General features: G+C 41.6%; 13 protein-coding genes across 13 annotated transcripts; 8 read left to right on the top strand and 5 right to left on the bottom strand. All coding sequences in view use genetic code 12, as the record gives it.

The window, feature by feature from the left end:
• Positions 1 to 359: 359 nt before the first annotated feature.
• On the top strand, positions 360 to 1,820 carry CJI96_0004448 (uncharacterized protein; the record flags this gene model as incomplete). Its single annotated transcript, XM_029036700.2, has 1 exon — positions 360 to 1,820. The coding sequence occupies one exon, from the start codon at positions 360 to 362 to the stop codon at positions 1,818 to 1,820; it is 1,461 nt and encodes a 486-aa protein (XP_028888797.2).
• A 591-nt stretch (positions 1,821 to 2,411) lies between these two features.
• ACH1 (acetyl-CoA hydrolase) lies at positions 2,412 to 3,974 on the top strand (the record flags this gene model as incomplete). The annotated part of the gene is made up of 1 exon (XM_029036701.2): positions 2,412 to 3,974. The coding sequence occupies one exon, from the start codon at positions 2,412 to 2,414 to the stop codon at positions 3,972 to 3,974; it is 1,563 nt and encodes a 520-aa protein (XP_028888798.1).
• A 164-nt stretch (positions 3,975 to 4,138) lies between these two features.
• MDJ1 (Mdj1p) lies at positions 4,139 to 5,557 on the top strand (the record flags this gene model as incomplete). The annotated part of the gene is made up of 1 exon (XM_029036702.1): positions 4,139 to 5,557. One exon carries the CDS (start codon positions 4,139 to 4,141, stop codon positions 5,555 to 5,557), a length of 1,419 nt encoding a protein of 472 aa, XP_028888799.1.
• Positions 5,558 to 5,609: 52 nt separating this feature from the next.
• Positions 5,610 to 6,596, bottom strand: CJI96_0004451 (nucleoporin; the record flags this gene model as incomplete). The annotated part of the gene is made up of 1 exon (XM_029036703.2): positions 5,610 to 6,596. The coding sequence occupies one exon, from the start codon at positions 6,594 to 6,596 to the stop codon at positions 5,610 to 5,612; it is 987 nt and encodes a 328-aa protein (XP_028888800.1).
• Positions 6,597 to 6,636: 40 nt separating this feature from the next.
• Positions 6,637 to 7,152, top strand: RPS25B (40S ribosomal protein eS25; the record flags this gene model as incomplete). Its single annotated transcript, XM_054702210.1, has 3 exons — positions 6,637 to 6,661; positions 6,738 to 6,772; positions 6,838 to 7,152. The coding sequence occupies 3 exons, from the start codon at positions 6,637 to 6,639 to the stop codon at positions 7,150 to 7,152; spliced, it is 375 nt and encodes a 124-aa protein (XP_054558185.1).
• A 678-nt stretch (positions 7,153 to 7,830) lies between these two features.
• Positions 7,831 to 8,643, bottom strand: CJI96_0004453 (uncharacterized protein; the record flags this gene model as incomplete). The annotated part of the gene is made up of 1 exon (XM_029036705.2): positions 7,831 to 8,643. The coding sequence occupies one exon, from the start codon at positions 8,641 to 8,643 to the stop codon at positions 7,831 to 7,833; it is 813 nt and encodes a 270-aa protein (XP_028888802.2).
• A 2,638-nt stretch (positions 8,644 to 11,281) lies between these two features.
• On the top strand, positions 11,282 to 12,289 carry CJI96_0004454 (uncharacterized protein; the record flags this gene model as incomplete). The annotated part of the gene is made up of 1 exon (XM_029036706.2): positions 11,282 to 12,289. One exon carries the CDS (start codon positions 11,282 to 11,284, stop codon positions 12,287 to 12,289), a length of 1,008 nt encoding a protein of 335 aa, XP_028888803.2.
• A 2-nt stretch (positions 12,290 to 12,291) lies between these two features.
• Positions 12,292 to 13,842, bottom strand: THR4 (threonine synthase THR4; the record flags this gene model as incomplete). Its single annotated transcript, XM_029036707.2, has 1 exon — positions 12,292 to 13,842. The coding sequence occupies one exon, from the start codon at positions 13,840 to 13,842 to the stop codon at positions 12,292 to 12,294; it is 1,551 nt and encodes a 516-aa protein (XP_028888804.2).
• A 157-nt stretch (positions 13,843 to 13,999) lies between these two features.
• On the top strand, positions 14,000 to 15,190 carry PTH1 (putative phosphatidate cytidylyltransferase; the record flags this gene model as incomplete). The annotated part of the gene is made up of 1 exon (XM_029036708.2): positions 14,000 to 15,190. One exon carries the CDS (start codon positions 14,000 to 14,002, stop codon positions 15,188 to 15,190), a length of 1,191 nt encoding a protein of 396 aa, XP_028888805.2.
• A 2,297-nt stretch (positions 15,191 to 17,487) lies between these two features.
• CJI96_0004457 (uncharacterized protein) lies at positions 17,488 to 17,949 on the top strand (the record flags this gene model as incomplete). Its single annotated transcript, XM_029036709.2, has 1 exon — positions 17,488 to 17,949. One exon carries the CDS (start codon positions 17,488 to 17,490, stop codon positions 17,947 to 17,949), a length of 462 nt encoding a protein of 153 aa, XP_028888806.1.
• Positions 17,950 to 18,427: 478 nt separating this feature from the next.
• CAC2 (Cac2p) lies at positions 18,428 to 19,795 on the top strand (the record flags this gene model as incomplete). Its single annotated transcript, XM_029036710.1, has 1 exon — positions 18,428 to 19,795. The coding sequence occupies one exon, from the start codon at positions 18,428 to 18,430 to the stop codon at positions 19,793 to 19,795; it is 1,368 nt and encodes a 455-aa protein (XP_028888807.1).
• Positions 19,796 to 21,767: 1,972 nt separating this feature from the next.
• CJI96_0004459 (uncharacterized protein) lies at positions 21,768 to 22,514 on the bottom strand (the record flags this gene model as incomplete). Its single annotated transcript, XM_029036712.2, has 1 exon — positions 21,768 to 22,514. The coding sequence occupies one exon, from the start codon at positions 22,512 to 22,514 to the stop codon at positions 21,768 to 21,770; it is 747 nt and encodes a 248-aa protein (XP_028888809.2).
• Positions 22,515 to 24,117: 1,603 nt separating this feature from the next.
• SEC9 (Sec9p) lies at positions 24,118 to 25,341 on the bottom strand (the record flags this gene model as incomplete). The annotated part of the gene is made up of 1 exon (XM_029036713.2): positions 24,118 to 25,341. The coding sequence occupies one exon, from the start codon at positions 25,339 to 25,341 to the stop codon at positions 24,118 to 24,120; it is 1,224 nt and encodes a 407-aa protein (XP_028888810.2).
• Between the last annotated feature and the right edge of the window lie 599 nt (positions 25,342 to 25,940).

Consider the following 25,940-nt stretch of genomic DNA (forward strand, 5'->3'; position numbering starts at 1 on the left):
CTCTTTCGAGGTTCTATACTTTGTTCGTGACCATGTTGCTAGTCTGTGCCTATCTAAGTCTTATATAGCGAACGATCTATACGATTGATGATTACTCTTGTCAAAAGCTCAGATATATGCCCTGATAACGAAGGCTTCAATTCATTTCAGCAGTAAAAACTCGAAAAGCTTGTAGAATGTGAATTGCTCGAAATAACGTGAATGTCTAGAAGGTTTCGCTACTTTGAATGCTTTTCGCGGAAAAGATGCAAATTTTGATGAACAACCGTAAAGAATGCACAGCTACTTGATAAACATCTGAATCTTGGTTCCGACAAAAAGACTGAAGTATATCAAAAAAGTGAGACTCAAGACGAAAAATGCTTATTAGCGAAGCTATTTTCCTGGGGAGTTTCTCCCCCCGCCAGATTAGACAGCAAGTTATTGATGCAAGATTGACCGAAATACGCCAATGCGAGGCTATCTTGACGGGAGCCAGTCAAACAGAAACGTACAAGATATACTTGGGCCAGACTTATTGGGTCAATCTTGATATCGTAACGGCTAAGCGATTCTTGAAGCGGCGTCGTCAAGAGCTCGAGATGGATCGTCAACAATTGAGAGAACGATGTTCAAAAGATGACGCATCGCATGAATTAGTTTTTTCATCCAAAAATGATGTGGAAAATTTAGCAAGTGTTATAGAGATAGAGGAAGAGCTTGACGAGAATGACCACATTTTGAGCGCTTCATTGAATGGGAAAATGGTTAAACCAAAACTCTCGAACAGACAAGAATCTTTAAAACCTAAAGCTTCGAGTAATCTAACAAATTCAATCTCAGAATTCAATTTTGAAGACCAGCATTTCGAAACTTTCGATGCAAACACCTTTCCACGCGATTGCGAGTTATACGAGTTGGAGATTCTTGCTGGTGAAATGAACTCCGAGATGACTGATGAAAAACACGAAAGTGAAGAGGAAGTATTAGAATATATCAATAGCGACGAAGATGCCGATGAAGACTATGCAGACGAGGTTCTCTTTGGAACGTCTTTATCACTCATACCGGCGAATCTGGCTATTGAAAAAAGACTAAAAGAAGAGCTACAAAAAGTGAACCAGGATCAGATCCTTCATGAAAGAAAATCATTTCCAGAAAATACTTCCGAAAATAACAAAGGTGTTCGCTTTAGTCGTACTCTTGAAATCAGATCATTCGACTCAAATGTAACTGCAAACAATAGAAAACAACTGAAATTTCAGATGGATCACCAGGACAAACATGACGCAATTCAATTCAAAGATAAACATACGAAAGAGAGCGTCATGTCTGAAAAAGTTATCGAGCGAGCGGATACACATGATCCAAACGCGGATCGTCTGGATCCAGTGGTGAGAGATGACGATGTATTGAAAACACACTCTGATAGTTTTTCAGAATCCTTAAGGATACGTGAAGATGAGAAAGTGATGACAGGACTTATCCTGGAGTATCATGCAGATATCTACAAAGGCGAAGATAATCGATCCGGGTTCTTTATAGACAAAGTCGAGGATTTATATGCACAAGAATACGAAGACAGGGCAAAAACTTCAACAATTCCCACGAGCGATGTAACGGAGCCCTCTGATGACATTCTTCAGGACAATGTAATTGAGAGGATCAAAGAGCCTCAAAGCTTTGATCAATCAATCACAGGAGAGATCGAGAAGGGGTATGAGTCTATGAAGCAAAAATTTGCCATCAGTAACAGAAAAATCAATGATGTGGTTGAAGAGTCGGGTGAATATGCAGAGAGCCGTTTTAAAAGATCAATGCGAAACTTGAGAAAGAAATGATTTTTTCTTTATAAATCGATTTACTTTTGAGTTATTACTCTTTTTATTTGTTCAGACTTTCTCTGGCCACCATACGACCCAATCATACTTAGTGATCATGACAAAGGAATTCTATTTTAAATTTTTTTATTCCTTTTTGTTTCTATGAAAATATAAACGGAAGGAAAGATAGACGTACTTCTGTCTCAGGAACACAGCTCGAAATTTCACCACTCTCGGGTGGTCTATACAGGTTGCATTTATCCGATCCGGTTCCGTGGAAGAGGTAAGATCTCGTTTTTCACCCTCAAATGAATACCCAATTCGAGCGACCACTTCAATTGCTTTCGGTAGATCGCGTATTCGAGTTCAAGTCGTCAGAAGTGCCTGACCCCTCGCTTTCACACTGAATCATTTGTTGGCTTACCCAAAACTCTCGCCCGCGCTTCTTGTTGTACGGTGTCTGCACATAACCACGCCAGCCCCTCGGTCTCGCTTATTACGATGTATATAACCGCACAAATTTCTGGCTCGTTGGGTGTAGCATATTTGACCGCAAAAAAATATTATATTCACTCACAATAACTTCTCGAGACACAAATTAATACAGAAATGTCAGCAATCTTGAAACAACGTGTCAGGTACGCACCATATTTGCAAAGGTTGAGAAAGCCTGAGGAATGTATTGAGTTGTTCAAACACGGGCAATACCTTGGATGGTCTGGCTTTACTGGTGTCGGAGCACCAAAGGTTGTTCCTGCTGCACTTGTTGACCATGTCGAGAACAACAGCTTACAAGGAAAATTTGCTTTTAATCTATTTGTGGGAGCATCTGCGGGACCCGAAGAGTCGAGATGGGCAGAAAATTCAATGATCATGCGCAGATCTCCTCATCAAGTGGGCAAGCCGATTGCTAAAGCCATCAATGACGGTAGGACAAAGTTTTTCGACAAGCATTTGTCGATGTTCCCACAAGACTTGACATACGGATTTTACACGAAGGATAAAAGCAATGACCTCCTCGACTATACCATAATCGAAGCCACGGCCATTAAAGAAGACGGCTCAATAGTGCCCGGTCCAGCTGTTGGCGCATCGCCAGAAATGCTTTCAGTATCTGATAAAATTATAATTGAAGTCAATACTAAAACGCCATCCTTTGAAGGGATTCATGACATTGATTTGCCTGTGAATCCTCCATTTAGAACCCCATACCCTCATGTGACTGCTGACTATAGAGTCGGCCGCACTTCCATTCCAGTTGACCCAGCTAAGGTAGTTGCAATTGTCGAGTCGACCACTCGTGACAAGGTCCCACCGAACACTCCATCTGATGCCACTTCGCAACAAATTGGGGCTCATTTAATAGATTTTTTTGAGCATGAGGTGAAAATGGGGCGACTCCCAAAGAATTTGTTACCTTTACAATCTGGTATTGGCAATATAGCTAATGCCGTCGTTGAGGGCTTAGCAGAGTCTGATTTCAAGAATCTCACAGTGTGGACAGAAGTTTTACAAGATTCTTTCTTGGACTTCTTTGCTTCTGGTAGCTTAGATTTCGCCACCGCTACTTCAATTCGTTTAACAGAAGCAGGTTTTGAACGATTCGATAAACACTGGGAGGAATTCTCTAAGAAACTTTGTCTCAGATCTCAGGTTGTTTCAAATTCGCCCGAAATTATTAGAAGACTAGGCGTTATCGCGATGAATACCCCAGTCGAAGTAGACATCTACGCGCACGCAAATTCAACGAATGTTATGGGTTCCAGGATGTTAAATGGTCTAGGTGGGTCGGCTGATTTTCTAAGAAATGCAAAAATTTCTATAATGCACACACCCTCAGCTAGGCCATCGAAATCTGATCCCACTGGAGTGTCTTGCATTGTCCCATTTGCATCACATATTGATCAGACAGAGCACGACCTTGATATTGTCGTTACAGAGCAAGGTCTTGCAGATCTTAGAGGAATGTGCCCTAGAGAGCGAGCTGTTGAGATAATCAACAAGTGCGCACATCCTGACTACAAAGATCAATTACATGAGTATTTCGATAGAGCGCGCCATCATGCTGAAAGAGCGAAGTGCATGCATGAACCGCACATTTTGAGGGATGCCTTCAAAATGCATTTGAGCTTGCAAGAGAATGGCAGTATGAAGTTAAACTCATGGGATTGATCTTACTTGTATAGCAATAGATTTTCATTGTAACTTCCCTTAGTTAATGTGGTTTTCGTCGTGAGTCGATACCGCGATTTCAGCACGTGACAATGGTTTTTTCTAGAATTTTTCCGTGGCGATAGGTACTTAGATAGAACTGTAGCCAGTGTTTCCTTCAATCAATGATTCGACTGTCGAAATTTTTGCTACTTCGTCCTGCCATTAATCGCAGTTGTACTCTTAATTCATCGAGAGGTTTCACCTCTTCCTCGACAAGATGTATTAAATTCGACCCTTATCAAGTTTTAGGCGTTGATAAAAATGCTAGCTCATCAGACATAAAGAAAGCTTATTATCAGCTTGTCAAGAAGTATCATCCGGATGTGAACAAGGAAAAAGACTCCGAGAAGCGATTTCACAAGATTCAAGAGTCCTACGAATTACTTAGTGACAAAGAAAAGCGATCACAATACGACAAGTTCGGGGCAGCAGGCTTCGATTCAAATGGTAATACAAACCCTTTTGGAGGTAATCCATTTACTTCAAGAACCGGAAATCCTTTTGATGGTGCACAGGGCCACCCTTTTGGTGGAATGGGTTTTGATTTTGAGGATCTCTTCAAGCAAGCTTTCACAGGCGGAAACGCCAGGGGATCAAGCGGGACAGGTCAATCACCATTTGTCGCTAGACACGTTGGTGACAATATAGAGGTTCTCAAATCCATATCCTTTCATGATGCCGTATTTGGCACTAAAATTGACCTCAATTACAAGGCGATTGACTCGTGCACGGTCTGTTTAGGGTCTGGTTTGAAGAAAGGCAAGAAGAAGAGTACATGTCCCAGCTGTCATGGAACTGGCCAGAACACACATGTCATTGGTGGTTTTCACATGGCTTCCACCTGCCCAAATTGTTCGGGGTCTGGTGTGGTCATCAATAAGGCGGATGAATGTGGCAGCTGTCATGGAACGGGCGTGAAAGAACTTCCTCAGTCCAGATCAGTAGAATTGCCTTGTGGTATTGCTGATGGTTCACGTTTGAGGATTCCTGGTGGAGGAGATGCACCATTTGTAACAAAAGACCGTTATAACCAAATTGTGCATGGAGATCTTATCGTTCGTATTCATGTGAAGAAGGACCCCGTATTTTCGAGAAAGGATAATAACATCGTACTCTCACATGATATTTCAATGACTACAGCTGCTTTGGGTGGCGAGACAGTGGTACCAACGATTGATGGGGAGAATGTAAAATTGAGAATAAGGCCAGGAGTACAGTCGGGAAGAACGCTCACGGTTCCTCAAAAAGGTGTCCCAATCAATGGGAATAAGAATAATAGAGGTGACATGCTCATTAACCTCAATGTAAAGACTCCGGTACCACAAACAGAACTACAGAAAGCGTTATTACAAGCGTTAGCAGATTCTTTTAACGATATGAACGCTCAGAAATCGAACGGTCATCTGCCACTAAATCAGGAAAATGAAGACAAAGGCGCAACTGAAATTCAGGATGATGAACCTCATTCTTCGAAGCTCGACAGCATTAAGAAAACGCTAGGGAAATTCTTCAAATTTAAGGATGACAAATTCTCAAGCTAACGATCATCATGTACATAGAATCATCATATCAGGAAAAAAGTAATTCGTTTCACTACTTTTCATTATTCAATAAATCGCGCAACTCTTCAGCAAGTGTTCGGTCCTTGACCCGAATGATATAGGTTACAAGACTTCCATCAGAGCTCGTCGCCGGTACTCTAACGCTCATGCCCTTGCCAACAGTCGAATATGAAACCTGCGGCAACAAGAAGCTGTTGAGCAAAACCCTTTGACTTCCCTCTGCACGGACTAATATACGAGATTTTTTATTGTCCCCCTTGAGGACCTTAAGCTCTCCTAGACCAACATTCTTGTACGGCTCATCCTGATTTTGTGGATCTAGCGAAAGAACTTTGCATCTTACACTAAACAAGGTTGTCTCGTGCTCTTCACCAGTTACCACGGAGTCCAACTTGTTAGGCAATGAGGCAACCGGTTGAAAGGTGACTTCATCAATGTCTTGAATTTCTGAGTTTTGCATCTGAATAGGGTTCTCCGAACTCTGATTTAATTTGTTTGACTCATTTGTTCCGTGATTTACCTCATCTGTTGATATTAAAGAGGCACCCTTGTCATCATTAGTTGACGGCGAAGCCTCTGTCTCATGTGAACCTCTTGATATAGCTTCCTTTGATGATACTGTATCACTTTCTCTGATGTCACAGTTAGCTTGAGAGCCAGATTTTAAATTCTGAGTGGATGGCCGCTTCAGTTCTACAGACTCGATCTTGTTGAAATACTCGGAATACCTCGTAAGAAGAGGTCCAAGGTCAAGTACACCATTATCAATTGCTTTAGAAACTGATAGACTGAATTGTTTGTTGAGAGCCAAGACTTTTTCTTTGTAACAAGTTTGGGATGAATTAACTGGTGAAAATGAGCCCGTGCTTATAGGCCGAAATTGTAATTGCTTGCCTTTTGGTTGCAATATTCGCCTCTTGGCAAGTACTTCAGCTGATGCAACGACAGGGGGATCGAAGTGATCCCCTTCAGAAAGCTCGTCTTTTGTAATTTGCTCTTCGGCGACTCGCTTAACCATCTTACTAAAAACCAGAGTAGTTGAAGCGAGATTACATTATATGGGGCTCAAGCCCCATCAATCACGTGCTCACTTTTCAAAGAGTTTGCATATCATGTGATCGTGAACGAGGCATCAATTAAGAAAATTTTGAGTCGCAAGAACTCTTTCTCTATACTCCGTACTTCAGTGACAAGGTATGTAATAGCGTGAAGTATACTCTTACTGATACAGTTGCCATTGATTGATACTAACATCGAAGATGGCTCCAAAGATTCAACAAACTAAGGCTGCCAAGGCTGCCGCTGCTTTGGCCGGTGGTAAGAAAGGTAAGAAGAAGTGGAGCAAGGGCAAGGTTAAGGACAAGGCTCAACATGTTGTCATCTTAGATCAGGAAAAGTATGACAGAATCATGAAAGAAGTTCCAGGTTTTAAGTTTGTCTCTGTCTCTGTTTTGGTTGACAGATTGAAGATCGGTGGCTCGTTGGCAAGAATCGCTTTGAGACATTTGGAGAACGATGGTGTCATTAAGCCTGTTTCTAAACACTCTAAGCAAGCAATTTACACCCGTGCTTGACCTTTATAGCCAAGTAATATAAGATTCACATTAGATCGGCGAGAACCTTGAGTAGAAAAACGCGATGTTCACCACATGCTATATTGAACTTTCTCGCGCAATTAGATTTTCTTTGAGTTGTTGTTCAGATGTTAAAGGCAGCAGATGCACTGGCAAGACGTACCTTCGTTCTGATTCCCTTCGACTTCAATCCGTTGCATACGTATCGTATATCAAAGAAGGTTGATATTCCCCCTAGTATACTATTTGATGTTGTTTCTGACGTTGCTAGCTACAAAACTTTTATTCCATTCGTCACAGAGTCTTTCGTTAGTGAAGTAGACTTCAGAACTAAGTTACCTCAGAAAGCAGGTTTCAACATTGGCTGGGACCAATATAACGAGCGGATGATTTGCGATGTGAGCTGTTTAAAGGATGAGCGGGTATTCTCAAGAGCCATTTCTACTGATATATTCGAGCACCTTCAAAATGAATGGAAGTTTGAACTTGTGAAGAACGGATGCAACCAAAGAGTGAGTACAAAAGTGAGTCTAAATTTACAGTATCGCTTCAAAAACCCGCTTTTCAATTCAATTTCTTCTGTCTTTCAAAGTCAGGTCAGCCAAGTAATGATCGATTCATTTTTGAAAAGAGCTACTGAGAGACAAAAACAAAGTAACACCACAACTTAGTTGTAAACTATAGCTCCTTTGGAACCAACAGGTGCGTTCCGACAACATACTCTCGCAAGTTGTGATTGGGCATGCAAATAGGTAAATGTGAATTCCCAGTGGCCAGATGCTTCAAGAAAATTGATCTTTTGCGAGATTTCATTGACTTTGGCGATTTATCATGCTTCTCGTGTTGACTCAATAGAGCCAATGCCGAGAGCTCGCTATTTTCTACTAGTGTAGAATAGAGTTGTTTCGAAAATCGCAAATCTAGCGGAGCGAGTGACGTTGCCTTCACCAAAGTCTTATTGGTCCAAGGCTCATTGAAACATAATGGCTTGATACACTTCACACAATTCCTGAGAAATCTCCTTTCACTCTCAAACTTGTTTGAAGCAGCGCTTTTCACTTCTTTACTGCTCGTACTAGGAACGGAGGTTAGATGAGGTGGTGAAATTCCGTGCATTACTGGGGAATGCTCCAGAGTGTCATCATCATCTTCATTATCATTCTCGTTATCATCATCGTCCTCATCTGTTTCGACCTCGTCATCGTCGGATGGACGATGAAATTCATTTACACTACCAATTTCCCTGTTGTCAGAATTCACAGAACGCGACCGGTTTGATTTCTCAAAAGCCAACCTTTCGTTAGAATGAACAGAATGCAGAAGCAAAAGATGTTGTTGTTCATCATTGCGTACCAAGGCGTTCCAATACTCAGACGAAGCAAGTTCTGTAGAGCTGTGTGAACGAATACGTTGCTTCACACTATGTAACTTTGATCGAATACTGCTTTGCGAAATAGGCACAGAATTGGACCTGGCACGCAGAGATCTCATTACATTCGAATGATGTGATCTATTGCCAGCATAGACTTGGCCACGGCGACGACGGGGCACTGTGCGATATCGAGGTGGGTCTCTTTCCAGAATGTCCGCCGACACATCTTGTCCAACACACAAACCTAAGTGCCAGTCTATCAAATCCCTTGTCAGAGAACACTGAAGTAGAAATTGTTCGTTCTCAAGCCGTAAGCGTAATACATTGGGTTTCTTGTTATAATCACTTGCCAACCCAACCTTAGCATGCAAGAGTGAATATGATCTGATAAGCTGACGAGGGACTGCAGAGTTAGACTTATGACAACAATGTTGCAAAGGATCTGTGGAATAATCATCGGACAGTTTTATACAATTCGAGTTGTATACTTGCAGATGTTTCATATTCAAACCTAGCGGTGGTAGAATTCCGATCTGTACACAGAGGTTCCTTAGTTTTAAATCCATCAGTGAGGTGAATATGGAGGAGTAGGCAGTATCCATAGTCTGCGACGTTTCCAGATGACAGATCCCCTGAAACAAGTCGAACAATACGGATTCCAAATTAGACGGGACCCCATAAATATTGACTTGGGTCGAATTGAGCTCCACTAAAACTTTTTTCCAAGATCTGCTTGAAGCTGGCTGGAAGGGTGAGAGCCACTCTACCTTTCGAGACATTAGACCCAATTTGTACACCGCAGGGGAATACGCTGGAAGATCATCAGACTGAGATGCACTATCTAGAATCGGAAATCTTGGACATCCGCCAGGCGGAAGTGTACTATAATGAGGTGGAAATACTGGAGATGGCTCAACAAATTGAAGATATTGTTCTTGGTGAACATATGTCGTATGAAGCTCATTACACTCCTCACAGCTGGTAAGACTTTCTTCATAGCAATTTGAATTCCCTGATGTTGTGTGGGTCGTCGCCGTTTGAGTCGACTCTGAACCTGATGAGCTTAAACTAGCTAAGTCGATCTCACTCAGCAGAGATTCCGTATCTGGGAATTTTTTGTGGGAACAAGATGTCAAAGAGACCTCATTTAGTCTCTCCGACCAAGTCCTTCCCATAGTATTGGATTTACAGGTCCCGTAACTCGGGACACGTACAACTTTGATCATCAAATTTGTGGCTCAAGTTAGTTCAGAGTGGTTTTCTCGTCGTCTCTAAAAGGTATAGTATTTGGGCAAACTGAACTGTCTGGTTTGCTTTGCAAAATCGTAAAGTTAGACAGAATTCTAAACTCAACTATCAGGTGAGTTAAACTGACTGTAACGATATAGTAGTAGGTTCTGATAGAGAAAGACCTTTGGTTTTATGGGAAACGGAAATGAACTGTAAGCAATGGTAGCATTCGCAATCAGATGCTGTATAGCACGACATTAATTCACACCATAGGTGGATCAGGAACGGTTATCGTTATAATGCAGGAAAGGCAGGGAATAGGAGATAGAGATAAAGCTGCGATCCTGTATACGTTCGATTTCTAGACCTGTTTGGATAAGTAAAGCAATTAGCGCTCGATAACAGCAACCAAAATCTACATACGAATTATAGAAGAGCAATACCAAAAAAAAAAAAAAAAGAAAAAGTAGTCTACTCTGACTTCTCAGGAATTCTTCATAAGTATGGTCTCATTGGTTCAACCACGTAGTATGCGCCTACATTGCGTGATATCAAAATGAGCTAAGTTTTGAGGTTGCCGTCATTAGAAGGTCCCAAAGGTATGCCTTGAAAATCATAAACGAAAGATATCACTTAATGATTTTTTTTCTTTTTTTTTCTCACAGGCGTGTGACGACTATTTTACTTTGTGGTCACTGTCGAGTTTGCTTAGCGCGCTATCATGAGACTGATCGCAAAGGTATCAGGAGTTACTGAACACTTCAAAAGATGTCAGCTTGACATCAAACACTATTGATCACAATTCTTGTACTTTGAAACATTGCGTAAACCGCACTGTTGGACCTATTTTCATCGGGAACCTTATTTTCTGCATACGATTCACTGCAGGTACCGACGAGAGAAAAAATTAGTTGGCCATGCCAGATGAATCTTCACCTCGACATGTCGTCATCGCCACATCAAGTGTTATTGGAGGTTCAATCAGTCCTCGAAAAAAATGAAGCTTCTTATGTTTCTGCCGAACTTTTAGACAGACTAGGTGAAATGACTCGAAAAATATCTGACAGGAGGTATTGCGAATCATATGTCAATCCTACAATCCTCTTTACCCATTCTTTAAAACTTCTCGAGAGCTTTCCTCTGCAAGATAACAAGAAGAATATGATTCTCTTATTGAGGCTTTATCGTGGTGGTGTCATATGTACAAGAAATTTGCTGACCTTCTTATCCTATGATTTATCTCACATTCTTACGTGCTGTATCGCATTTTGGAAGCAAGATTACGACAGCACAGATCAAATTGTACAGTTATGGAAACGAAAAACTTTGTCCAACTATATGGAATTATTATCCAATGTGGTGAATTTTGATCGTAGCCTGATTAAAGATGATCTGACAATTGAGTTAATCAAACCATTTCTCGATCTATGTGCTGCATCCTCATTATGGATGCAAGGAACATTTCGGACACCGTTTATGATGTTTTTTGGCTGTTTGATGCATCATAAGAAGGTGAGGGCTTCTATGATGCAGATGAAGCCGTTTCTTGACATCTTCGGTATAATTGTGGCCAAAATAAATTTTTATGCAGCCGTCATTCAAAATGAGCTATATGATGATACTAGACCAATAATACCGACACCATCAACTATTAGCTCGCTGAGGCTCTGGGAAGAACATGATTCACAAATGCTTCCCTCAAGTAGCAACATAGGGACTTCAGCGGGTTTCTCTTCAGTTTCTCAGTCGGGTGAATCCCAGCATGCAGTGGACATTCTTGAAGAATTTGCTGCACCTCTAGTCAATATCATCGATGAGGATTTTATAGACTTCACGGATACATATCATCTTGTTAGCTCAAGAGACGCATACACTGAATTTATAAGAGCGTGCCAGATAGTTTTGACATTCGAACCACTAAACAAGTCTCTCGAGCTCAGCAATATAATGAAGTGGCTCCTTGAAGTCGCGAATGTCGTCATGTTAGATGTCAAGAGAGTGTTGAACGGCTATGTTGAAGAACATGATCTACAGTATACTAATTTTCAGGCATTTGCAATAATTGATGTAATGTCTTACGTTTCTGAGAGTATGAAAGGATCCAGCTTCACAAAGAAGGAGCGATTATGCGAACAGCTTGGAGTCCTACTTCGTGAAGTTCATAACAAAACGATTCCGAAGAGACTAAGAGATGTTGATAACAAAATTGTAGCCTTTCCTCACATCAAATCTCTTATTATAGAGGTGTTGGGGAACCTATGCTACCACGATTCGAAAATTCAAAATTTGCTTCGTGAACATCATATCCTCGAACTTATTCTATCCAATTGTATTATTGATCACGACAATCCCTTTTTGAAAGAACGCTCAATATTGTGCATTAAGTTTGCATTGAAGAATAACGCTTTAAATCAACTGTTGATAAGGAGCTTAGAGGCGAGACTGGTTGTGGACGGATCGGTGTTCCGAGATATTGGCGTCGACGTGAAGATAGAGAACGGCAATGTATCGTTGAGTAAGGACAAACCTATTTAGCTTCAATGAACGTGCAACTTCGCGGCTATCACTTCTTTCACTCTTTGAGAGATAGCGAGGTCTACATGAGTGACACGCTTCTTTTTTGCAGCCAAAACCTTCAATTCTTCTGGCAAGACATCCTTTTCGAATGAGTAGCCTTCCACAGACAGCAAGGCCCTGTCAACAACATCTGCAAACTTAGCTGGATGAGCAGTGGCAAGCGAAATGTATTTCACTAACCTTCCATCGCCGTTCGATGAGTCTGACTTGATGAAATCATATGAGGCTTTCACACCTATGGCAGAATGTGGGTCTAAGACGTACTTGGAAGGATGCGTATCGTAAGTATCCCTTATTGTCTGAAGTGTTTCAGCATCAGTAACTCTCGCAGACCCAAAGTGTTCTCTTGCCAGCTTCACGACTGCATCTGCTGCAGTAAACGAGCCAGAGCTTTTCAACTGCTTCATCCAACTGCTCAATATAGCACCTGCTTCGCAACTATTCTGATTAGCGACCCTTTCACGAATTAAGAACCACAACAACCTTTCGAAGTTAGAGGAAATGAGGATATCCATTGCTGGAGAGTAAGTAGCTTTGACTTCTCCACTTCTTTCGTACTTGCCCAGTTTCAAAAAACGGTCCAAAATATCATTCTCATTTGTCGCGATAATCAATTTGTCGACTGGTAGCCCCATTGACTTGGCATAGAATCCCGCCAAAATGTCACCAAAATTTCCAGATGGTACAACGAATCTTATGTCTGGTTTGATAGCATTATCTTGACCTTCCAATCTCTTTACAAGCTGAAAATAGGAGTAAAAGTAATAAGTCATCTGAGCTAAGATCCTTGCCCAATTGATTGAGTTGACTGCGCCTATGTTGTACTTCAGATTGAATTCTTCATCCCCAAAAAGTTCCTTCACAATGTCTTGACAATCATCGAAGGTACCATTCACAGACAATGTGTGTACATTATCATCCTCCACAGTAGTCATCTGTTGCTCTTGAATTGGAGAAACTCTTCCTTTAGGGTACAAAATAAACACGGAGACATCTTTCTTGCCTCGCAAGCCATATATTGCAGCAGACCCGGTATCGCCAGATGTTGCGCCTACCACCGTGATCTTCGTACGCTTGCTTTCGTCTTCAATGAGCTTATTACGTCTTTCCAAAAAGTATTCAAAAAGATTTCCAACAAATTGAAGAGCCACATCCTTGAAAGCATACGTTGGTCCGTGAAATAGCTCGAGTAAATAAAGTCCACGTTTCTCATCCAAGGGCACCGTGGGAGTGACAGCGGAGGATCTAAAAGAGGAATATGACTTATCAATTAATGAGTGAAGATCATCATTAGGGATCTCTGATTCAGCAACATAGTGACGCATAATATTGAATGCCAACTCTTGAAAGGAAAAATCCTTCCATTCAGTAATGAACAGGCTTTTCAACACCGGAATAGTTGATGGGACAAAAAGACCGCCATCAGAGGCGAGGCCTGTCATGACCGCATCTTCGAAAGATAAAGTTTGGTCAGTAGTAGACCGCGTTGATCTGTAAGTTTGATGTGACATCAATGCCCTTAGTGAAAGCTGCGAAATTCCAACAAAGTATGTTCGCAAGACTTCAATTTTCATAAATGTGACGCATTAAAGCACGTGATAAGCTCAAGCGAAACAGATTCATCACCTGCAAATAAGACTTCTTCAAGATATCGTGAAGGCTTGCAGCATGGTTACCTCTTCAATCATATGCCTCAACACGACGAAATTTGCAGCCAAGCATTCTGTATTACAGCAAGTATACCAGGATGTACTTTCTCCAGGTATCGAGAGCGTTCTACGAGCCAGATCATTTGAGAACTTGTCTAATCAAGACTCAAGGTTGGCTAATTCTCAAGTAAAGCTGCTAATTCAAAACTTTGACCACGAAGAAATTCGACATCTTTTTGGATATGGTTCTGGTGTTGTGGCCCAGGAAGGCTACTCTAGTCAAACTGCCCAAATAGATTTGATGATTATTACTGATGACACGAGAAAATTTCAAAAGTTAAATTTTGAAAGACATCCTAGTCATTACTCTAGCTTGAAGTATTTTGGCTCTGATATCTTACAGGCAATCCAGAACTTCGGCGCCGGTATTTACTTCAACCCATTTATAACCATGTCTAGTAGCGATGGAAGCAAACAAAACGTCAAATATGGAATCGTCTCTACCAAGAGGGCGCTTGAGGACCTTTGCGAATGGTCAACAATGTATGTTGCTGGTAGACTACAAAAGCCTGTTCAGCATCTCAAAATTGATGAGTTATTATTGAAGGCTAATCAATTTAATCTTTCAAGCGCATTTAATGTTGGTCTTCTCCTTATGAGCTCACAAAAAAAAACCGAGAAAGTCGCTCTTAGTGATCTCTACCGATCGATTGCCTCAATATCTTACATGGGAGACCCACGAATGATTATTGGGGGAGAAAATCCAAATAAAGTGCAGAATATTGTCACTAGACAGCAGTCCAAATTCAGAAAACTTTACAATCCGTTTTTTCAGAATAATATTAAACGAGGAATAATTGATGAATGCAACGACCAAGAAGTCAGAATTCGACTAGATGAGGCTGCTAGATCCGAAATGATTTACTACTTGCCAAAACAATTTAGGCAGCGACTATTGAATCAGTATATTGACAAGCGTTTCGACTCGTCATCAAATCATAGCCTCGAAACTGACTCAATAGAATTCCAACAAAGTCTTGAAACTATTTCAAGGGATGAAAATCTAGAAGAAGCTCTCAAAATGGCAATTCAGGCGACAGTCGCGATACCGGCCTTCAAGCAAACAATGAAAGGACTCCTCACTGCAGGTCTTTTTAAGTCTGCAAAATATGCTTGGGAGAAAAAATTGAAAAGTTGGAAAAGGAGGTAAACCTCAAGGGTAACGTCAAATGAGAGACTTACAATAACCGTCCTTAAATTCGACAGACTGGTTTAATGATCTTTCTTGGAAGCGGGCCCTTTTTAGCTTCGCACGTAGAAGCTTTTGACATAATCAATCTCCTAAGTAAAGACCAGGTGCGAGCGTACTCTAAAGACTTGTATAGACTTGATAACCGCAGACGTAGAGTCGTACTGCTCTAGGTACCGGAAGATAGGGTCTCTCCATGTGACTCTCCCTACTTGTAACCTCTCATGGTCCTTACAGCCCTAGTAATTTACACGCATCTTTGGTAGTTTTTTTGCGAACAGATCTCATCTCGGTATGGTTCCCTCAAGCAAGTTGGTCGTTGACCATTTACGTTGCTGTAACTCTGATCTACGCCCTCTTGTTCACTGAATTTCTTTCCGATCTCCTTATTCCACAAGCTTCGAGTGAATGACAATTTGATGGCTTTCGTGTACAGACTAAAGAAAGAATAAAACCACCAATTTCAAATCTTCACCGTGTCTATCTTGGAACCTATACGTCTTTATTCTCTCGCCTATAGTTACTAGGTAAATTCCATAATTTAAAGGTCTTATATATGAAGGATACCTGGGTTCCTTTTAGGACCATGACGAAGCGACAACGGTGAGATCGTCCGCCTGACCACGGTTGATCACCGTGGAGAATTCCGGTAAGCGGTACTACGACTAGTGTTCCCTCAACTATGTATACTTTTATGATTCACTAGTATCTAGTATATACTAGGGTGTATAGTACCACCTAGGCTAATGCGTGCTAACCTAACAGTTTCGTGCAAGAAACAACAAATGTCATGTGCTAGAAGTAGTGGATGAAGAGATGGATGACGTGCATATTGATAGTTGCTTGATAGACTGTGATCGATTGGATAGTTAAAAACAGAAGTCCCTTGATATACGGAGACGCGATGGCAATTGGGCATGGACTTCGTTATAGCAAGTATGGTACAAGTTTAGAGTAGAAGTTGAGAAACGGTATTACACACAATCTTTAGAGGTTTTACCGACGATTCTCCTGTCGAAAATTCTTCGAAGTTCTACCGTCCATCGGAGGATGGCTCTTCTCGCCACTCGTCCATAAATTTGGTGCTTCCCTCCAACATTCCGATCTTCTCTGGTACACAGTTTTTCCTTTCACGTGATCTCACCCCGTGATCTATTTCACGTTTGTCCAAAGATACATAAATGACACCATCGTGCATAACCCCCATCGTCAAGCCTTCATGTTAGGACGGTCTAGCTTCACTTAGTGATACCACTGCCGCGCTGCAATCCCTATCACATGAGACTGTTCCTCACAGTCATGTGATCGAGACATTACGACAGGTGAGTATATTGCATATGGCTGGAATAATGAAATCTTCTTCTGCTCACGTGATATCCATGCGTAAGATACTCTGCTCTATTAGTCCATGCCATAGCTATCACTTCTCCTTTTTTCTAGCCTTACTTCAGATATTTTAGAATCTCATCTTCTCTCCAATTTTGTGGCTGCTGAACTTCATTCTGCCGACACCAAGTATGTTATTTCAGATTACGTGGTGGACAACGTGGGAAGGCCGCCGAACCTAGAAATGGACCAGGTAGGTGAATCATAGTCAGTGAAGCATTCCATAAGTTGATTTTCTTTGTCTAGCAAGGTTGGAAATACAACTTTCAATAGATTATTGCCTAGACCTGTCTCAGGTAGTACTTCTTCAGAGTCTGGGTGAGTATCAGTGTATTATTTAGTGTTTTAGAGCGCAGGGAGTATATGTTCGGAATACTGCGAGGTGTACTTTCATCATGTGATCTTATGTGATACGAATAGCATCGGAGGACGTCAGCGCTTCGTCAGTTGTTTTGCCAACAGGAGATGAGATGGCTACAACTCAGAAGACTCTCTTTTTATCTAAGTATGGAACTATGGAATGATGGACAAATGTGGAAAGTGAAAGATCACAAAATGTGATATGATGGAAGAAAGAAAATCCTCTAATGAATGACTAGAGGAAGCAATCACATAATCATTAAACTAATATGAGGAGAATAAAATGGGGATGACAAGATATCCCTCAACTTCAAAAATTCGAGTGACTGCTCCTATATTAATAGTATTCCTTTTCTGCACCGTTGTTTCGTGCACTGCTACTCTCAACAGAATGAATATGCTTCTGCAGATAAACTTATTGTACCCGTCAGATTCCAACAAATTTACTGCATATTAGTTATGTTCGTCTCAACAACATATATTCTCTTCCTCATAATCTTATAGATTAAACGATGCCACCCAGAACTCAAATTAAAGAGATCAACAGCGACGCGGATTCCAAAATGCTTCCGACTTCTAGATCAGCTAATAAGGCCAGGAATGCGGTTGCGATTGCTGCTCAACAGGAGATTCTCTCAAAACATATCCATTCCAACGGCCCGAACGACAAGCCGAAAATTGACGCATTGGACTTTACAACCCTAAATGTCAGCTCGTTGAATAAATATAATCGCAAGTATGCATTGAATTTACCGGCGATTCGAACGTTGAATGAAGATATACTTCTCTCCGCACTTGGTAAGAAAACCTACTCCTCGAAAAGACTGACTCAAGAGCATAAAATTTCAAAGCCAGAGATAGCATCTCATTGCCAAAAGCATTTCATGGCTTCTCCATGTCGCGAAAATGAGATAATTTCAAACTTCTTGTATAAAGTCAAGAATGAGGACAAGGAGTTCAAACTTACGTTTTGATTTACAAATGGTCTAACCAGCACTTCGAGCACATTGAGTACTTCATCAATATCCTTGATATAGTATCGGCCTCACCAAGGTACTCATTAATGCAGAGGAAGTCGCACAAGTCTTAGGCTCAACATTCATGAGTATTACTTATTGGCAGACGCCCTTGAGACTTCTTAAAATTATGAACACGCACCCTATGTTTGAAGCGGCTTCCCCTTAGTATCAGATATTATTGACCAATGGTGCGAACCTTACATTGGTCAGAGACTAATAAATGTATCATTTTCGTCTACTCAAAACTTTTTGTATATATTTATATATATAGACATATTTTGTCCTGATCTTTTTCATATACGTATCTTGAATGAAATTCTGGCTGTTGAAATTGTCATGCATTTCAGGTCGGCATTATGAAACCGCGTTGAGTAGATATCTGAGGGGTGTGGGTGGCTACTCAGACGCGCTGTTTTCACTGAAGTACAGTAACATGGATTCGGCTCCCATAACAGTGCATTGGCACGAAGGGAACCAACCGGTCTACTCTGCTGATTTCCAAAATCCATCGGACGGCTTTGCAAGGTTGGCGACAGGAGGTGGTGATAATAATGTTCGAATTTGGAGAATGGATATTGATGACCGAGAATGTGATGCTTTGAAAACGAGTATACACTACTTGTCAACACTTCGAAAACACACCCAGGCAGTTAACGCTGTGCGCTTCGACCCAAGTGGCTATATGCTAGCTAGTGCGAGTGACGATGGCCTACTCATAGTTTGGGGTTTATCGGATGAGATTGTTCAGGACTTCGGCGTGCAAGATGATGATATGAAAGAGACTTGGAAAGTGAGAAAGATCTTTCATACTCACTCAGAAATCTATGATATAGCATGGTCGCCTGATTCTAACTATATTGCAGCTGGCTCAATGGATAATGCTGTACGTGTCTTTAATATCAAAACTGAGAAAAAAGACCTCGAGTTTTTGGATCATGGACATTGTGTTCAGGGAGTTGCATGGGACCCCCTTAACAAATACTTTGCTACACAGAGTGCCGACAGGTCTTTGCACATTTATCAGCTTAAGCATCATGAGTTGAATAGCACAACCCGGTTACAAGTGGGTGATATTCAAGGGTGCCTCGAGCTTAATATTTGCCGTTCAGATTTTCTGAGGGTAACTGATCATCACAGCGCCATAAGTCCCAACTCGGGGTGCCTTCTTGGTATGAATGCGGATGCATCAAATGACTCTGTGAACCTGACCACTTCTGTACAATCTCCTGCTCCATCACTCAAAGCAGAATCAAGAACCGCGAGTCACAATGGTAGCAGCAAGAGAACGTTTTACCTCTACCATTCAGAAGCATTACAATCATTTTTCAGGCGTCTCACGTTTTCTCCTGATGGGAGTCTCTTGTTGACAGTGCTGGGACTCTATAGAAAGGACAATAAAAATGACGAGGAAGATGTTTCAGATGCTCTCGTCAACACAGTCTACATTTATACTCGCGCGGGCTTCAGTCAACTGCCAGTGTGTTCACTATCTGGATTCACCAAACCTACCGTTGCTATAAAATTTAGTCCAATTATTTATGAGTTGGATAAGGAATGTTCGCGATCAATATTTGATCTTCCCCATAAAATGCTATTTGCAGTTGCCACATTAGATACAGTGATTGTGTATACCACTCAAAGGATCGAACCCCTTGGCATACTGAAAAACTTGCATTATTCAACTATTACAGATTTGGCTTGGAGTTCAGATGGCAAAAGCATCATCGTGTCGTCTGCTGATGGCTTTTGCTCAGTGATCAGGGTGGATCATCTGCTACTTGGAACTCCTCTAGCTACGTGACTATAGAGCCACTAGCCGAGAGAACGATTGCAAATAATACTTAAATGTCTCCGTTGATATATTTCGTAAGGGACCATGAGTAAAAGGGATTCTTTGTACGACCAGGCTGCAAACGAAGGAAGCGAGTTTGTAATGCCCCATATTGAGGCACGTGTATGTATGGAACAAACAAAATTCAGGTGGAGTCTGCTTCATTCGTTTCAGTATATAACGATGCTTCCATTTTACGCCTAGCACGCATGATCATGTTTTCCTTCCGTCTCTGTAATATGCTTAGCCTTTCTTCTTTATCTCTCCCCCACTTTTCTAAATTTTCCGTATCAACTTCACCTGCCGTCGCGTTCAGTACTTTTACGTTGTATTTCTCGAGAAGGTTCAGTGAGGGCACGCTAGATGATGGGGTAGCCACTTGAGCCTCAACGGATCTCCTAACAGGTGCTTCATCGGGAGGAAATGGTAAGTCGCCTTGTCCGATGTACTCCTCTACTGTGGCTTCCACAGATCCCGTCCTCTCTAGACTATATCTTATTTGAGAGATAGTGAGTTGAGGACCAATTGCCTGAACTACTTCTATCATTGATTGATTGACAGCCCGTGTGACTCTCCTTCTCACTTGTCTATTATTCGAATCCTCCATTGGCGTTGTGTCTGGGTCTGGAAGATTGAATTCTCCAGCCACAGAATGGGGGATTGGAGAAATGAGCCAACGCAAGAAAATAAACGCGATCAATAACGTGAGGATGAAAATAATGGTGGACTTGTCCATGTCTTTTTAGTGTGGTTTCTGTAAATTAGAGCTTTCTGAATTCCTTGAATTACTGTGAGATGTACGGAGGTCTTCTGGCTGGTCAAATTGTTGACCGAGTAAGAAAGTACGAGCTATTACAACGCAATCCTAAGAGTAGAATTGAATAAAATGAGCCTATCTGAACGCATTTGTCCATCTCTAACTGAGATCCCTAAAAGTGATTGTGGTCGACACTGATTCGAAGGATCATTATTTATTCGTAGCAAATTTTATGTAACATGTCACGCAGAAATTCTGCTGATCTCATGGCTCCATATATGCTGCAAGACATGGCTCTAAATAAACAGGACGAAGGCAATGATTGTTGGGCAGAGTAACAACAGAACAAAGGTGGCAGACCTTAAACTAAGCGCAAGCAGACCTCCACTTGAAAGCTCTGTGGCGGTGGGAGAGCTTCCTGAGGATACTATTGATGAGCTCGTGACTAGGCTGTGAGGGAAGTTTGAGCTCGAGGGTAGAGGCGTGACACCAGTCTCAGTAGCCGAAGGGTTTTTGATACCTATCGAACTCGAAGCAACAGGCTCTAGACCCGTCAAGTAGCTCATTGACGCGGACGAAGTTTTAGTTGTCGCAGTATCTAGAAGGAGCGACATAATAAAGATTTCGATGATTCGACTAAGGTCACTTCGTAGAAACTATACTCTGAATTTGAGTTCGGAAGTTGGTATATAGTGGCGAAGCTATCTTTAAATATTCAGGTCGCACGGGCCATGACTTCATCTATGTGTTATTTTTTTTCTCTTTTGTACCTGTCGCAGACTAGAATTCTTTAGATGCGGTAAACAAATGTCGTGTACCTGAAGTATATACAGGTATGATGTAATCATACATAAAGTATTCTTTGCCCCTGCCTCATTGGAGCGCATTGTGGTTTTTTGAAGGTACGCGACTGAGAACGTGTCAAAAAAGAATGAAACTGACCTAATGCAAAAATGATCAAAACAATCTGTGTCCCTGAAACTCAAAAGGGCGAGGTAGAGCCTCAGGATTGATGCTCGAACGGTTGCAACTGGACAAGGTAAAGGAGCCTTCAAGTATAATTGTAACGGGGCTACGATGTGCTTAAGCGGCCAACTTCTTCCTTGTCAAATGGCCAGTACTTTACGTTAAAAAAGACATCTTATTCTAGCTCTAAATGAAGAATTACAAAATGATCAAGCCATTCTAAGAGAGGACTTCGTAGCCAGCGGTCTTCCGTTGAGACCAAGAGAACCAAGACTTGGCATTCTTCGCCCTCTTAAAATTGATGATTGCTTCATACGTGGGCGGTTCAGTAGCATCCTCATACAAACCAGCATTTCCGGATAGCCCCGAAGCAACAGATTTAACAGCATCATTAGACGTTAGTGCCGGTAACTGAGGGGTACCTGTAATCAAACCTTCAGGCTCGTTTCTCATAGAAGAGGGATTGCGTGCTAATTGAGCCGCAGTTTGGTGTAAGGTTTGAGTTTCACCGCTGGACTGTGATGGTTCAACACTTCTTCTTGATTCCACATCATTCGTGGACCCATACCCGGAATGGAATGAGAATATGGAAGAGCTGTCATCAAAGATTGAGCCCATTTCCTCGAGGGAAAGACCCTTTGTTTCAGGGAACAAGTAATGCACGCACAAGAATGACAAGATACACGAAGTACCAGGGATTAAATAAGTCCTCCATTTTATGAGATCTAGTAAGATTGGTGTCATTTCTCCAACAATGAAGTTGAAGAGCCAATTTGTTGCGGTTGACATCGCAGCTCCTTTACTTCTCACTGAGTTTGGCAATACTTCATTCATCATCCACGGGATAGGTCCCCATGATGCTCCAAAAGCGGCATTGAAGATAATAACAAAGACGACAACAACTTGTGGAGTGTATGTGTCGTTCAAGAACAACGAATATGCAATCGAGAAAAGGGAAATTGCCATCACAACAGCCCCGGTCAAGAGTAAAGGTTTCTCCCCCAGTCATCCACCAAATACCAGGGTGGCACCGTGCTTGCCAAGTAAATGAGCGAGTTGATTCCTGTCATCAAGATAGCCAGCCTGCCGATCCAGCCGGCACTTTCGAAGATCATTGGTGCATAATATGATACAATATTTATACCATTCATTTGTGCGAACATTTGAGAGAAGCAAGCTACTGACACTCGCTTCCGATAGCGTGTTAGCATATAACGGTAGGATCTTTCACCACCTTCAACTCTTTGGATCAAGACACTTTCCTTGATCAGCCGAAATTCAAGCTTTGCAACTTCATCTTCAACATCGCCGTCTGCATACAAATCGCTTATAACGATCATTCCCTCAATATCGTGATCGTGATCCAAGAGCCATCTTGGAGTTTCCACGATAACGAAGGTTCCGAGCCAAAGCAATAATCCCATGATGCATTGCACAAATAAAGGAGACCGCCACGAGAAATCATTTTCGATGAAGGAGAAGCCATAATCCACCCAAATACTCGTAGAATACCCCACAATGTTACCACTGAATTCTAAGCACGCATAAAATCCTCTATCATCTGGGGGGCTGATCTCGGATTGGTAGCAGGGAATGATAGTGGTGAGAAACCCAATCGCAATACCCGAGATCAAACGTCCAAAGCCCAATATGTGTATGTTTGGAGAAAAAGTCTGAAGAAGGCCCCCAATAACAAAAATAAAGGAGCCCCACCTGATCGTTCGTCTTCTGCCAATTTTATCGCCAACCTTGCCAGCTTCGAAAGACGAAAACAACGCACCGATCTCTAAAATGGCTATCATTGTGCCGATAGCTGCAGGGCTGGGATAATCATAATACTCTTTAAAGTAGGTATTGGTCAAAAGTGACGACATCAAACCCTGCTCGAACCCAAATAAGAATACTCCCAAAGAAACGAAAATCGAGGTGAAATTCAAAAGGGCCCTGCCTACAAGGAATGATTCCTTCACCTGTGTATGTGTCATCGTTTGAACGAATCCTTGTGCTTATTCAAAACTGAGAGTGGATAATAAAGTATGATGATGGAAAATCAAGTTGTTGATGTATTGAATCTTTATCAACCTTCACGTGCAGGATGCTCCCCTCAGAAATTCTTGCGCGGCGTGCCTTCTAGCTAAATGTGGGGAGCTAAGTAAATGTGAACTCAATATTTGTGAGAAATATTGTGCACGAAATTCGAAGAATGCACTGAAATTATCAGTATGTGATCATTTGGATTGGGGTGTGGTTAACGTTTGGAGGCAGGTTAGAACGAATTGAACACAACTCGATGGCGAGTCTAATATTCGACTTCTCTAAATATCAATGCTCACTTCTATCGTTATTCGTAAATCATTACTGAAGGCAGCTTTCACCGCGTATCTTGTTTAGCATGGTGCTCTTTCTCTGAAACGCGGTCTCGCAAATTTAGAAATTACAAAAAGAAAAACTTTCGCTCGGGGTAAATCATATTTTAAATGGTAATCATTACTTTAAAGGAAAGATTCGATTTAGGGATCCCCTGTGATTCGCAATAAATTTATTTTCAAAGACAACCCGGATCTCATGCTCATCTTATATTATTCAAACGAGTGTTGTTGAGATGCACATCGATGTCCAAACGGTCAGCGTCTTCTTCAATCTTTCTAAGCCTTTCATTTTGAGCACCAACCTCTTGTCCCATGATGGTCGCAGTGTTTTTCAACTTCTTGGAATAAGCTGCGATTTGATCCAAGTTACTTGCGAGTTCCTTTTCCATCTCATCATCCTCTGAATCGTTCTCAAATTGGTAGCGCTGTGCCTGTTGCAAATGTTTTTCTCCTTGATACTTATTGAAAGTATCCGACTGGGTAGAGTTACTCGATATTCCTTGCTTAACACGCTGTTCGCTTGCGTACACGCCTTGTCGATTGGTTTCACGCAAGTACTTCTCCTGTTCCTTTTGCGCCTTTAGCTTTGATTCCTTTTCGCGTAAACGTGATTTCTTATTGAAAGGGTTTCCTGAAGCCGGTATAAAGATCGACCTATTCAAACGTCTCAATTCTGCAACCTTATCTTCCGCTATCTTGGTTTGGGTGTCTGCTAATAATAAGTTTTGTTCGGCATTGTACAAGCGTTCTGACTGAGAACCAAGCATACCTAGAGTATTAGTTCCCGAGGCATCAGCTTCCTGAGCCATGCGTAAGGTGTTTCTAGTCAGTGCTACTGATTCCTGCTTAACAAATCTGATATTTTCTTTGATTTCTTCCACCTCCTCATCCTCCTCATTGACTTGTTCCTCATCGGGTAAAAAATCATCCACCTCCAAGTTCAAATCTTCTTCATCAGGATTTGCATTCAAGTCCAACGAATCAACATCTACTGGTTTCCTGATAGGCTTCCTGGAGCGTATTATTGGCTCATCCGTTGGAATTGCATTGAGATCGAGCATCAGCTCGTCATCATTTCTTGCCCGGCTGGTATGAGACACGTAAGGATTATGCTTTGCCCTCACTCTTTGCTGAGAGCCAGCCCCAGATGAATCATGATGACCTGTTGCATTTCCAGAATCATGACCCTTGCCTGAATATGAAGCATATGGACTACTTGTACCTGTACTCACATTATATGAATGTGACGAAGACAGCCCATTATTTGAATAAGGGTTTTGTTGTGATGAAGCCATATTTGCATAAGGATTCTGTGGTTTCATACCGGGCCTCAAACCTTGTCTCTCTTGAGCGTACTCCTTGAATGCACCGAATTTCTCTTGTCGGGTCGTAGGTGTTTTCGTGGTGATTCCAACTTTTTGCATGGTGTCCACCAACTCCTTCTCCGTTGGATCTCTTTTTTTGAACATATTCTTCATACCCATTTTCTTAACTATCGAGGCAGAAGAGGGTATATCACGAAGTTCAAATGGAAGTAAGTGGAATGGAACCAAATCCCGTGCTGACCGTCGTTACTGTTTAGGCTGAGCCTCTATATACAGGTATACACATTCTGGCACAATTTTTAATAGGCGAGGGAAGCAGAGGAGATTTTTGAGGTAAGAAATTTCCAAATATCCTTCCAGTAGCTTATTCTAGCATCAATTGAACTGATAATTACAGTCGAATACCGCAATATTTTGATCTTTGTTGAAGAACGCGTACTCATGACCCACGCACGGACCTCGATTTCATGATTTGTTGTGCATTTTATTCAGGCCGTGACAAGTCCAGCTTCATGATATCACATGTAGTCTCAATCGTGGCGATGACATCATTCATGCCAAAAATATGGTCGGACTGATTAGGTAGAATAAGCAATCCAGAACTACTCGAGTGTTCCTGCTTGTAGGTATTCCGCACTTTTCGACTTGAAAGGAATCAGAATGCGAGGCTTCAAAAATAGGACGATGCTTTTATTCCA

Source organism: Candidozyma auris, chromosome 5, assembly GCF_003013715.1.
Source record: "Candidozyma auris chromosome 5, complete sequence".
Taxonomy (NCBI): Eukaryota; Fungi; Ascomycota; class Pichiomycetes; order Serinales; family Metschnikowiaceae; genus Candidozyma; species Candidozyma auris.